Here is a 12,031-nt window from a genome sequence, read left to right as displayed (position 1 = left end):
TTCAGATGTCGTCGGCAGCAGGCAGCAACCGCGGGGCGTATGGCGACGGTAGCAGGCAGCAATCGTAGGGCGGGAGGCGTCTGTGTCGTAGGTGCCATCGTCATGGGTGGGCCTCCTCTGCCAATCGAAAAATTGGCCGGCGCAACCTCAGGTCGGCGTGTGGCCTCCGCCGTGGAGAATCAGCGGTGGGCGGTGGGTGCAGCGGTGCCGAGGGGCGGGTGCGGCGGGGCTGAGCGGCGGCGGTGTCTCTGGCGCGGCGTGCGTCCCTTCGTCGTGGCTGGTGTGGGGGCCGAGCGGTTGGTGGCGAAGGCAGAGGACGTGCGGGACAACGGGTTATGTTACGATGGTACGTGCGGAGAGAGACGTGCCGAGAGGACGTGCGGGACTGCGACTCAGATGGTGATTAGCGTTTCGTTAGTGAGGTCAATTTCGTTTACGGAGATTTTAGACCATTAGATAATGTGATTAGATGGTTGAGATGGTGATTTGGATATGCTCTTTCATGTTTTTATAGGAGTGATATATACGCTGACCAAACTGACCCATTTCTTCCCGCAAAAAAGAAAAATAAACTGACCCATTTTCTGTTGAAAGGAGTAGAACCGTGGCATTCCATTTCATGAACCACCCTACAGTGCCTTGTCGTGGCTTCTGAATTCGTGGCAAAGACTAGCGGCGGCCCAATCTCTAGGGTTTTTTTGTAGCTTTTGTTTCCCTCGTTCCTCTCGTGGAGTCGCCGTCTAGGGTTTCCGCTTCCTCCCCCATCCACTCCCTCACCGCCATGGACTTTGACGAGTACGACTACTTGGAGAAGGCAGTCGAGCCCTCCGTTCCCTCAACCAACGGCGGGGGTGAGAAGGACCGCAGTTCTCGCCGCCGCTCCTCCACCGCCGGCGGCGGCGGTCGAGACCAAGAGGAGCGCGGATCGAAGCGTCCTCGCTCGGGAGAAGACCGCGAGCGGCACCGCAGCGGCCGTGAGCACCGCGACCGGGAAGACGGGAAGGAGAAGGTCGACCGGGAGAAGGCTAGGGAGAAGGACGAGGGCCGCGACCGCGAGAAGGTTAGGGAGAAGGACGGGGGCCGCAGCCGCGAGAAGGTTAGGGAGAAGGATGAGAGCCGCGACCCTGAGAAGGTTAGGGAGAAGGAAGAGGGCCGGGACCGAGAGAAAGTTAGGGAGAAGGATGGCAGCCGCGACCGTGAGAAGGTTAGGGAAAAGGAGCGGGAGGGCAGGGATAAGCTAATGGAGAGGGATAATGGGAGGGAGCGGAGGAGCCGTAGCCGCTCAGAGCGCCGCCGCGGGGAGGAGGAGGAGATGGTGAGGGAGCTCCAGCGGGAGCGTGAACGCAGCGACCGCCACCGTGACTACAGAGACCGTGATTTCAGGTACAAAGTTGTGAATTCCCCTAGAACTATCGCTCTTGGAATGTCGAGGTTAATTTTCTAGGCAGAAATCCTTTGGCTCTGTTGAACACAACAAATTTTCCGAGATCACCGTAGGATTTAAATGGTGTCCTGTGAAATTCCTCTGACATACTGTGATTTTTTGTTTCATAGCGTATTTTATCCATGTGATATTTTTTTACTCATATTTGTTTATGTTAGATAAAAGATTATGTGGTGTAATGAGCGGAGATGAATCAATGCTCTTGATTTGTCTTTTTCTTCTTCTGCAGAAGCCTAGTAGTTTATGTTCTGCTTGTTTGCTAACTCCGTTATACATACACATGGAACATAGTAACCTTACAGTGCACAAATCTCCAGTGATTCTGTAGCTGCTAAATGTTTCCTGTAGTGTACAACTTGGAATGAGCTGCTAATGCCTTGGGCTCTCTAAGTTTGTTAAATATTTTTCGCATGGGGATTTCTGACTAGTAATGACTATGCCGTCTGGGTTTACAATTTCTATTTGTTGCTACTTGATGTTTGTTATGCTGCTCTCTCTTTTGCTGAAGCTACTTATTTTTATGTGCGCAGGCGTAAGAAAGATGATGGTACAGAACCAGAAGTTGATCCAGAAAGAGATCAAAGGACTGTATTTGCCTTCCAGGTTAGCCTCACAAGCAAAATTATCATGTTGCTGTTTTTTCATTAAGTTAATGTTGTCAGCATTACTGCAGCTATCGTTGAAGGCAGATGAAAGGGATGTCTATGAGTTCTTCTCAAGAGCAGGGAAGGTGATGCAAATTATCTACACCACATTGCATTCTAATTTGAAAACTTTTCCTTCTCACAGGAGTATGATGCCGTGGATTTCTATCGCTGTGTTTTAGTGAATTCGAACTGTTCGGTTCTCAAGCTGATGAATGAAACTTTATTAATGTTATACTGAACTAGTGGCTGACTTTTGGAATATCGATGTTCACATGGTGCAACTGTCCTGGATAAAGATAACTCGTTCTTTAGTAAACACCTCCTATTTCGTGCTTCTGCTGACGTAATGAACCATGTCTTGCAAGCATGTTCACATTGATCCTTTACTTGCACAATAAGCTTTCTGGCATAAATTTGATTTAGTTATCTGACTCTTCTTTCTCTGTGTAGGTTCGTGATGTCCGCCTTATCATGGACCGAAACTCGCGGCGTTCCAAAGGAGTTGGGTTAGTTCCAACACCTGTTTGTTGTGATGTACTCCCTCCGTTCCTAAATATTTGTCTTTCTAGAGATTTCAAATGGAACACCACATACGGATGTATATAGACATATTTTAGAGTGTAGATTCACTCATTTTGCTCCGTATGTAGTCACTTGTTGAAATATCTAGAAAGACAAATATTTAGGAACGGAGGGAGTATATTCAAACCCTGAATGGTTTTGCAAAAATATAGATATCTTGTTCAGAACTATTTCGCCTGCAGATGATTGAACCAACAACATATTTAAATTTTGGTTTCCTACCATATATAGTCAAATTGCGAATGCTTATCAAGCTCCCTGCCAGTAACATGCACAAGTCCAGAAAATAAGTCAGTATGCACGGCACTAGAAAAGGGGAAAATGGAGCTGAGCATATATAATCACCATTCAGTTGGTTGAGATTGATGGTGCTCTGAGATGCAATCATATAGTATATTTTATTGTTTGTTCCTACCATGTTCGCACAAGTTAGGTTTGCTTCCAAACTGATGATACACTGCATATTACTCTCTCCGTCCCATAATATAAGAGCGTTTTTAACACTAGTGCAGTGTCAAAAACGCTCTTATATTATGGGACGGAGGGAGTACATATGTAGTTACTAGGACTCTGACAGTACCCTTTGCCTTTTTTTTGAAATTACGGGTGCATTATGATAATATATATATTTTTAGGAAATATAGCTGTTTGGTATCTGTTTTTGTTGCTTGCCAATTAGAATTTAGATCTTGTCATATAATTTGTTTTCCATCTGTCTCTGGCTGTATGATTACATGAGCATTTTTCTGAAGTTCATATTTGATTTTTTTTTTCCTTGGGGAACATTGTTCATCAGTTTGTCATACTCAACAGGATTGCACACTGAAATATTTGTAGTTTGGTCTACCTGCTGGGATTATCGGCACTTTACAAGTAAGATGGAATATAGATCATTCTGATGCTGTCAGCAATCTAGGGCAGTTTGATTCCAGAGTATTTGACAAAAACTTGGTGCAGGTTCTTAGGATAATACGAGGGCAACCAAGAACCAAGTTCGAAAATTTCCTACTCACAAAAATTGATCAAAATTTCCAAAATACTCTGAAGCTTATGAAAAATTCTAACATATATAGCCCCATTTAAGGTCTACTTTCTATGACAGGTAAAATATCTTTCGTTGAATACTCTGATATCTGTAGTAATGATCTGCCTAAATTGACAGGTACATTGAGTTCTATGATGTCATGTCTGTTCCAATGGCAATTGCTCTAACCGGTCAGCCGCTTCTAGGGCAAGCAGTAATGGTTAAGCCATCAGAGGCAGAAAAGAACTTAGCTCAGTCAAATGCGACATCTGGTGGAGCAGCTTCAGGTGGAGCAAGAAAGCTGTATGTTGGCAACCTTCATTCCAATATCACCGAGGACCAATTGAGACAGGTCAACCGCCTAGTCTTCTTGTATTTAATGCTAATAGTATTATTATTCACTTCCTGTATTTTGTTCATTTAAATAATGTTCTGCAGAGGCAGATAAGAAAAAGGAAGTAGTATCAATAGAATACTAGAATCAGTAAGCAATTCTCGCATCATTTTCCTCTAATCTGTTATATGTACAAAGTGCTTCATCTTAATAAAGTTATTTACTTGATTAATTAGTAGTTAGACTAAATAATAATGTCATGGAAAGTGCCCTAAGGCCCCAATATATTTGTAAACGTCTCTGAAATGTTGACATCTACTCCCTCCGTCCTAAAATTCTTGTCTTAGATTTGTCTAAATACGTATGTATCAAGTCACGTTTTAGTATTTTAGATACATCCGTATCTAGACTAATCTAAGACAAGAATTTTGGGACGGAGGGAGTATTTTTCTGGAATTGGCTCAGCCCCTTCCCATTTTATACAAACATAACAGAAATACAACAGTCTGAAGAGGTTGAAGAAAGGGAAAAGGAAGAATGAGTTCAACGCACTGACAGGAAATCCACCATTCGTGACCGCAGTCGAATCATGCGCCGCGGGGCGAAAATCTGTCTGCACAACACACTAACCTAAGCAGTTCCAACAAAACATAGTTAAGACCATTAGCACACAGGCTCATCAACCACACCAAGTGGCGAACACAGTTTTCTAAAGGAGTTTTAGGCCATTTAAGTTCAAACTCTGTTACGACAGTTCCAAATGGCCCAGCTAACAGCCGCTTATCCAATTGTATGAACCTTCTCATGCTCAGGTAAAAAAGAATAAATCCAAGAGAAGTATTGATACATATTGTTAGGGCAAAGATTAGTGCCCGAAACAGCACCCACCGATCTCCAGAGCACTCTTGCATGTGGACACAAAAAGAATAAATGCTGGGAAGTCTCCTGTTCTTTGCAGAAAGAACACCTGGGATTGCCAGGCCAGTTTCTGCTACTAATACCATCTGTGGCCAGCAAAGAATCTTGTGATAGCTGCCACAAGAAGATTTGATTTTTGAAGGGAACTTTAGAATTCCAAATCCATCCATAATCACAACCCGCTAGAGAGCTTTCCAGCCAGACAGATTTCGTGGAGAATTTGCTACTAGATCTCAAAGACCAGTAAATGACATCAGGATTAGTAGATAAATTCAAATTTCTCACAATCCCTCGCCTTACTCCACTCTGCTAAAAGCTCAGGAGAGAGCCACCTACTGAAGAAGGGTGCTATGCTAACATCAACATTGAAACTTTCCTGCACAGTACAGTCAGGATAGTTGTAAACACCAAACATTTGAGGATACTGTTGACACAAAGGTGTCAAGTTTGCCAACTGATGTGTTCAACTCTGTTATTAATACCCTTAATTGCATATTAGGAGAGGTTTGTATGCTTGGACCAATAAGAAGGCTTATATAATTTTACCAATAAGCAGGCTCACCCTACTTTACAGAAGCTGGACAGGATTCTTATGTCCTGTGATTGGGTAAGTTTATTTCTTTTGGTTAATGGCAGAAAGTTAGCTAAAAATACTTGGGGGTAATTGTAACATTAGCCACTTCCCTATGAAGTACTTGGGGGTAACTGTTGATGACGTGGTTTTGCCATTCCCTGACCTTTTGGCTAATTGTAACATTGGCCACTTCCCTATGAAGTACTTGGGGATAACTGTGCTGCATTAAGGAATAGTGACTGGGAATTCATTGTCAACAAATTCCTGTTGAGATGTGATGCCTGGGTTGGGAATACTGTAACTATGCCTGGGAGGACTGTACTTAATGCTGCTCTTACTAGTATTGAATGGTGCATATATTTGTTTTTTTCTCAACTATGCCTCAAAATTTTAAATCCCCACCAACAACACAAGGGATATCAGCGCCATTACAGAATTGAGCCATCTCAGTCAGAAATTCTATGTTAAACTGAGCATGAGCAGTGCTATACACATTCTATAAAGCCCGTTTAACTTTCCTTTCTAACAGGATATAATTTCCAATTTTTTTTCACACCACACAAAAAGTCCACCAGATGGAATCCATTCCCAGGAAAAACTATCATTAAAATCAACTTTCCTGAAATAACTGGCTAGGTAAATTTTCTTCATAGTCTCTTTCAAACATAAGAAATCAAGGGAATGATCACCAATAAGACCAGAGAGGCAGGGAGTCATTCCCTTCTTGCCTGCCCCACTGTAATTCCAAAATAGCCCCATCATTTTTTATTAGGATGTGTTTTCTGTTGCCTGGTGTTTCTGCCAGGAGGATGGGCAGCATTAACCAGCATATCCTGTTGCATAGCAATGTATTTCTGATTTCTAGTCAAAGGTCTAGAAATCACAAAATTACTTTTGTTTCTTTTCCTCCCAGATTTCACGACAGTAAAATTATCCTCATCTACAATCTTGTCAGATCCCCAACTCATATCTACAGGAGTTTCCTTCCCTTACCATTTGTAATAAACATCCCATTTCCATTTTATCCACAGAATCCATGCCAATACGCAAGTAGCATTAGCCCTAGTTTCCCCCCCAATTCTCTAAGCACATCCACAGATGCAATGCAATGTTGACATCTAGACCACTGCTTGGCTACCGCGGAGCCGGCGCGCCTAAAAGCACTCTTCATCTTGAACAAAGCAATTTCTGTTAGACACGCTGATCGTCTGAAATAAACTAAAGAAAAATGATGGGATGTTTATTTCAAGGTGAAGTGTGATTTATTTCAAGGTGTTAAAGAAGAGTCGGACCTGCTGTGGAATCGTTCTTTAATCTCTACTCACTGCCACCATATCATACACCTGTAGAATTTCTGTTGTGGTTCCTTGCAGAATAGTTCTCCAAATCCACTTTCTGAATTATGTTTTAATTAAGTGCACTATAAGTTTCGTATGATGAGATATAACCAAGACTTTTCACGTAGCCTGTTATAGCGAGTTTGCCTTTTCAGGTCTTTGAACCATTTGGGCAAGTTGAGCTTGTCCAGCTGCCTGTAGATCCACTCACTGGGCTATGCAAAGGTTTTGGTTTCATTCAGGTAAGTAGCGATGTATTGACATATTCTCATGCAGCTCTTCTCTTGGATATATATATTCCCATTAAGCTGCTGCCAGGACTCTTAATTTCTCATTGATACTTGCATCATGCAGTTTGCACGGCTTGAAGATGCAAAAGCTGCTCAGAGTTTAAATGGCCAACTTGATATTGCTGGGAGAGTAATAAAGGTAACTTATTGATATGTGTTGTGTTGCTACCGAAAGAGTTTTAAGACATACTCAGCTGACAATTTGTATTATTTCAACCAGGTCTCAGCTGTTACTGATCAGGGTGGTGTGCAACTTGGCACAACTACTGGAGATTTAGATGATGATGAAGGTGGAGGCTTGGTGGGTTTCTTGTTTCCACACTGCAAACTTTATTCCTGCGGGCTTTCGTGTCTTTTCTTGTTTTCTTTTCTTTTCGTACTTCCCCAAAAGGCAGGGTTATATATGGGACTTGAATGATGGATTGATGGGGCTTCTCTTGTCTCTGTCTTGTTTTTTTCCTTCCCCAATAGTTAGTGTCATATAGGAAACTCGTTATTTTTGCAGATGGTTTCAACCTTGCAGAGAATATTCTTCTCAGTCATTTGTACGAAGGGACATATGGTACATATTTGTGCCTTGGTCACTTCACTTGCTCATTCTCCAGTGGCCACTTGGTTCATGTGGGGAGGCTGAGAGACTTTGTGTAGCCAAATTCGGTTGTAGGTCGCCCCTTCAGTGAATATAGTCACTTCACGTGATTATTCTCTTGTCCACTAAGCCTACAACTCAAAATTCAGGTGGGGAGGTTGAGAGGCTTTGTGTTATTCGTTAGTAGGCAGCCCCTTCAGTGAATATAATAAAATATTTTGAGATACTGATGTTATTTTCTTTGTCGTACCACTGTCACGAACAAATGCAACCTTGCTAAGCATTATGTTGGGTAGCAAGTCCGATCTATTAGTACTCCCTCCATTTTTGTATACAAGGCCACTTCATTTTTCTTGTGAAACTTTGACTTTACAATTTTAGTCAACAAAATATGAAAAATATGTCATAAATATATCATCGGAAAGTTCTTTGAAATGGGCATCCAGTGAAATACTTTTTGGCATATAACTCACTTTTTGTTTGTAAAATTAATGGTCAAAGTTCGACATAAAAATATGAAGCGGCCTTGTATAAGGGAATGGAGGGAGTATTTCATGAGATTGGTCCTTGAAAATGGCGAGGGTGTCCCTTCTCAGTTCTCTGCTTTAACCTGTAGTTTCTTTTGAAACCTTTTTTTTTGTAATACTGGGGTGAAGCATCTTCTGATTTTCTTGATTTGGTCTATTTCTTAAATTGTATCGCTTCTGTTTTTGCTGTGTCCTTGGCTATAAATGCTGCTTAGTGGCACTGATATCTGGGTGTACCATTAGGCTGGTCGTAATGGTAGTATCATAGCTAGTATCATGCATGCCAACTAGACTATTTTGCTGAGGTGGCATAGAATTAAATGAAGAAAGAGAGTGTTGAGTATCATATCATGATACTGTATCATATTAAATGCTATGCTACTATGTGTCATGCATGGCAATAAATAAGGTTAGCTATGATACTAGTACTCCCTCCGTTTTTATTTAGTTCGCGTATTAGCTTTGGTCAAAGTCAAGCTTTGTAAACTTTAACCAAATTTATAGACAAAAATATTGGCATATATAATAACAAATCAATATCACTAGATTCATTGTTGAATGTACTTCAACATCATATAGATTTGTTATGGTAAATATTTATAATCTTTTCTATAAACTTGGTCAAACTTTAGCAAGTTTGACTTCAGTCAACTCTAATATGCAGAGTAAATAAAAACGGAGGGAGTATATGGTACTATGCATTACGGAGGTAGTGTCATAGCTTAGTATCATGTGCATGATACTAAGGTATGATACTACCCATTACAAGCAGCCTTATGCTCTTATCACCTATTATGCTTTCCTGTCAAAGATTATTTGTATTCATTGTGTACTCAACTTATGCAGGCATTAAATGCAAGCTCTAGAGCCCTTCTGATGCGGAAATTGGACCGCAGTGGCACTGCAACCAGGTACTGCTATTGTGTTAGTTTTTGCTCTGCGCTTCTATGAATGTGGTAGCAGATAATGCAGACAGCTATTATATGTACACATATATATATTGGTTGAAACATACATCTGAGCTTTATGTGAAGATATTAATCTCAACAAGGTCAATCTTTTCCCTATCTGTACCACATGATAATGAACCCTGAATAGCATGTCAGGGGAACGATTGTTTGTGCACCAAATGTTATTTAACTTGTAGCATTTGATTGTTAGTTTATGCCACTATGGTTTTTCCTATGTACGGTTTATAGGATCTTGCACTTCATGTCCTTTAATCTTATTTTTGTGTGTGCAGCTTAACTGGTGGCATTGGTGCTCCTGGATTGAACACTTCTGTTGGATTGCCTGCTGCTGCATCAGTGCTTGGTGCTCCTCTTACAGCTGCTTCTCTTCTTGTACAGCCTGTTGGAGCAATTCCAGGGGCACCTCTTCCTATCATCTCTCAGTCTGCTGATATTGGTACACCTACTGAATTCCTATTGCTGAAGAACATGTTCGACCCAGCAGTGGAGGTATCTCATCTTTTCATATATTTTTTGTTCACCTCTATTTGTCTATTTTATAGGTGCTTGCCCGTCTTTGTTCAGCTGGTTAAAATTATTATTATTCTTCTTTGTGCCAATTGTTACTTTCTTTCATCTGTATTATTACTTCCTGTTTACATTTGAGTTTCTGACTAACCTGATTGAAAATTTTCTTTTCCTTTGCAGACGGATCCTGATTTTGATTTGGATATTAGAGATGATGTGCAAGACGAATGTTCGAAGTTTGGTGTAGTGAAGCATATTTTTGTTGACAAGTAAGTTGTTTGTTTTTTAAACCCTGATGGTATGCCCTTTTATTTCAACTTTATATCCACACATGTTATCAATGGTTGTTATAAGCAAGTATAACAAAGTTGGCAGTAACCGACTTGGTATGGACTTGTAAAATGTATTGGTTTTTAAGGAGCTGGTTCATACTGAATACTACTAATATATTAAGCAAGACAAAATAGCTACCAGAAAGAATGTTTCACACATACCAGTAGTGCTGTCCTGACTTGCATCCACTTTTAATATCCCCTCACTGTTTGGTACAGGCATACCGCGGGCTTTGTGTACCTGCATTTTGATAGCGCAACAGCAGCAGCAAGTGCGCAACGATCACTTCACGGCCGATGGTTTGCTGGAAAGATGATTACGGCAACCTTTATGGTAACAAATCTTATCTTCTACTCCCTCCGTTCACTTTTATAAGAGAGAGAAGTGCATATTTCAACCCTGAACTCTTGCCCTAGTCTATTTTACAACCCTGAACTTTAATACCGTCTAAATTACAACCCCCAAGTCTCAAAACCGGTCAGGATTCAACCCTCCCCTCCCTGGTGACCGGTTTTGACCTGGGGTGACCAGTTTTGACTAGTCAACGGGTCCAATCAGCATGCCACGTCAGTTTTTTTTTTCAAAATTTCAAGAAAAAGTAAATAAAAATCTATAAGATCAGGGAAAAAATATAAAAAGGCAAAATTCCCAAAAAATTGTTCGCGAAAAAAGCTAGGGAAAATAAAAATGATTTTTTTTCTGGAATTTGAGTTTTTGGGTTTTTTCTGGATTTTTTTTGGAAATTCATTTTTTTTTATTTTCCGTGTTTTTCGGAAATTGGATTTCTTATTTCTTTTCCTGGATTTTCTTCGATTTTACAGGTTGTTTCCTTGGAAATTTTGCATTTTTTGCTGATGTGGCATGCTGACTGGACCTGTTGACTGGTCAAAACTGGTCAACCAGGTCAAAACCGGTCAACAGAGAGGGGAGGGTTGAATCCTGGCCGGTTTTGAGAGTTGGGGGTTGTAATTTAGATGGTATTGGAGTTCGGGGTTGTAAATTAGACTAGGGCAAAAGTTGAGGGTTGAAATATGCACTTCTCTCTATAAGATGTTTTGAAAATTTCAACATGGACTACATACGGACTGAAATGAGTGAGTAAACACACCAAAACACATCTATATACATCCGATTCAGAAAAAAGTTTGAACATCTTATATTTGTGAACGGAGGGTGTATTTGTGTACTATGCTCATGCCCCTCATTTGGGTTAAAATGTTGTTTTCCTTTCCAGACAGCACAGCAGTATGAAATGAAGTTCCCAGACCGCGCAGCTATGGAATGAAATTCACAAAGCAGACGAGTTATATCTGGTGATGGACCTAGGGCTGTTAAACGGTTCCAATTGAAGTTGTGAAGTCTTGAGTGTAGTAACCCTGTTAGTTATTGTTTCTTGTAACATTATGAAGATTAGAGGCCTGTTTGGGCAGTTGCATCTTTTGTGATAATTGGAGATTTCTTCATTTTCTTTGTAGCAGTATACGAGAATGCTGGATTTTTTTTCCATGCCATATAAAAAAGGTTAAGAGATGTATAACATGGTTAAAGCATTTAACTCAGATAATTTGGGGACCCTGAACCGATGAAAAAAAATGGACCCTCCTCTATCCTATTAAAAGTAGAAGGTGTTGTCCTTATGGAGAGAAAAATATTGCAGTCATGTTCAAGTTAGATTACTTCGTCTGTCTGAACCAAGGAATACGATAAGCCCATGTACGGCCCTGTTGTATGCTGCATGCAGCTCTTTCCCACCTCGACGTCGGTTCCTTGTTTTTCTTTTGCTGAAAATGTCATATTGTAGTCCATTGGCATAATTTTTGGAGGGAAAACGTTTAGGTTGGAAAGAGCGAAATGTAAGCCCTGTCCAGCGATCGACATGGGTCCATGGTCCCACACGCCGCTTAGCATGCCCCTTACCCCCCAACTCCACGCAGGAAGTCACGACCACAAATTT

General features: G+C 41.0%; 1 protein-coding gene across 2 annotated transcripts; it reads left to right on the top strand.

Annotated features, from left to right (window-relative positions):
* Window positions 1-640: 640 nt before the first annotated feature.
* On the top strand, window positions 641-11,670 carry LOC119266927 (RNA-binding protein 39-like). Of its 2 annotated transcripts, XM_037548205.1 has the most exons (14): window positions 641-1,383; window positions 1,975-2,047; window positions 2,118-2,174; window positions 2,542-2,597; window positions 3,836-4,049; window positions 5,506-5,556; window positions 7,016-7,102; window positions 7,215-7,289; window positions 7,371-7,451; window positions 9,113-9,177; window positions 9,510-9,726; window positions 9,925-10,013; window positions 10,296-10,410; window positions 11,312-11,670. In XM_037548205.1, exons 1-14 carry the CDS (start codon window positions 782-784, stop codon window positions 11,360-11,362), a joined length of 1,833 nt encoding a protein of 610 aa, XP_037404102.1. In that variant the 5' UTR covers window positions 641-781; the 3' UTR covers window positions 11,363-11,670. The 2 variants fall into 2 exon arrangements, with proteins under 2 accessions (XP_037404102.1, XP_037404109.1); XM_037548212.1 differs by lacking the exon at window positions 5,506-5,556.
* Window positions 11,671-12,031: the final 361 nt, after the last annotated feature.

This window comes from Triticum dicoccoides, chromosome 1A, assembly GCF_002162155.2.
Source record: "Triticum dicoccoides isolate Atlit2015 ecotype Zavitan chromosome 1A, WEW_v2.0, whole genome shotgun sequence".
In the NCBI taxonomy this organism is placed as follows: Eukaryota; Viridiplantae; Streptophyta; class Magnoliopsida; order Poales; family Poaceae; genus Triticum; species Triticum dicoccoides.
The sequence above is the reverse complement of the archived record's forward strand: the minus strand, read 5'-3'. Positions and strand labels throughout refer to the sequence as shown.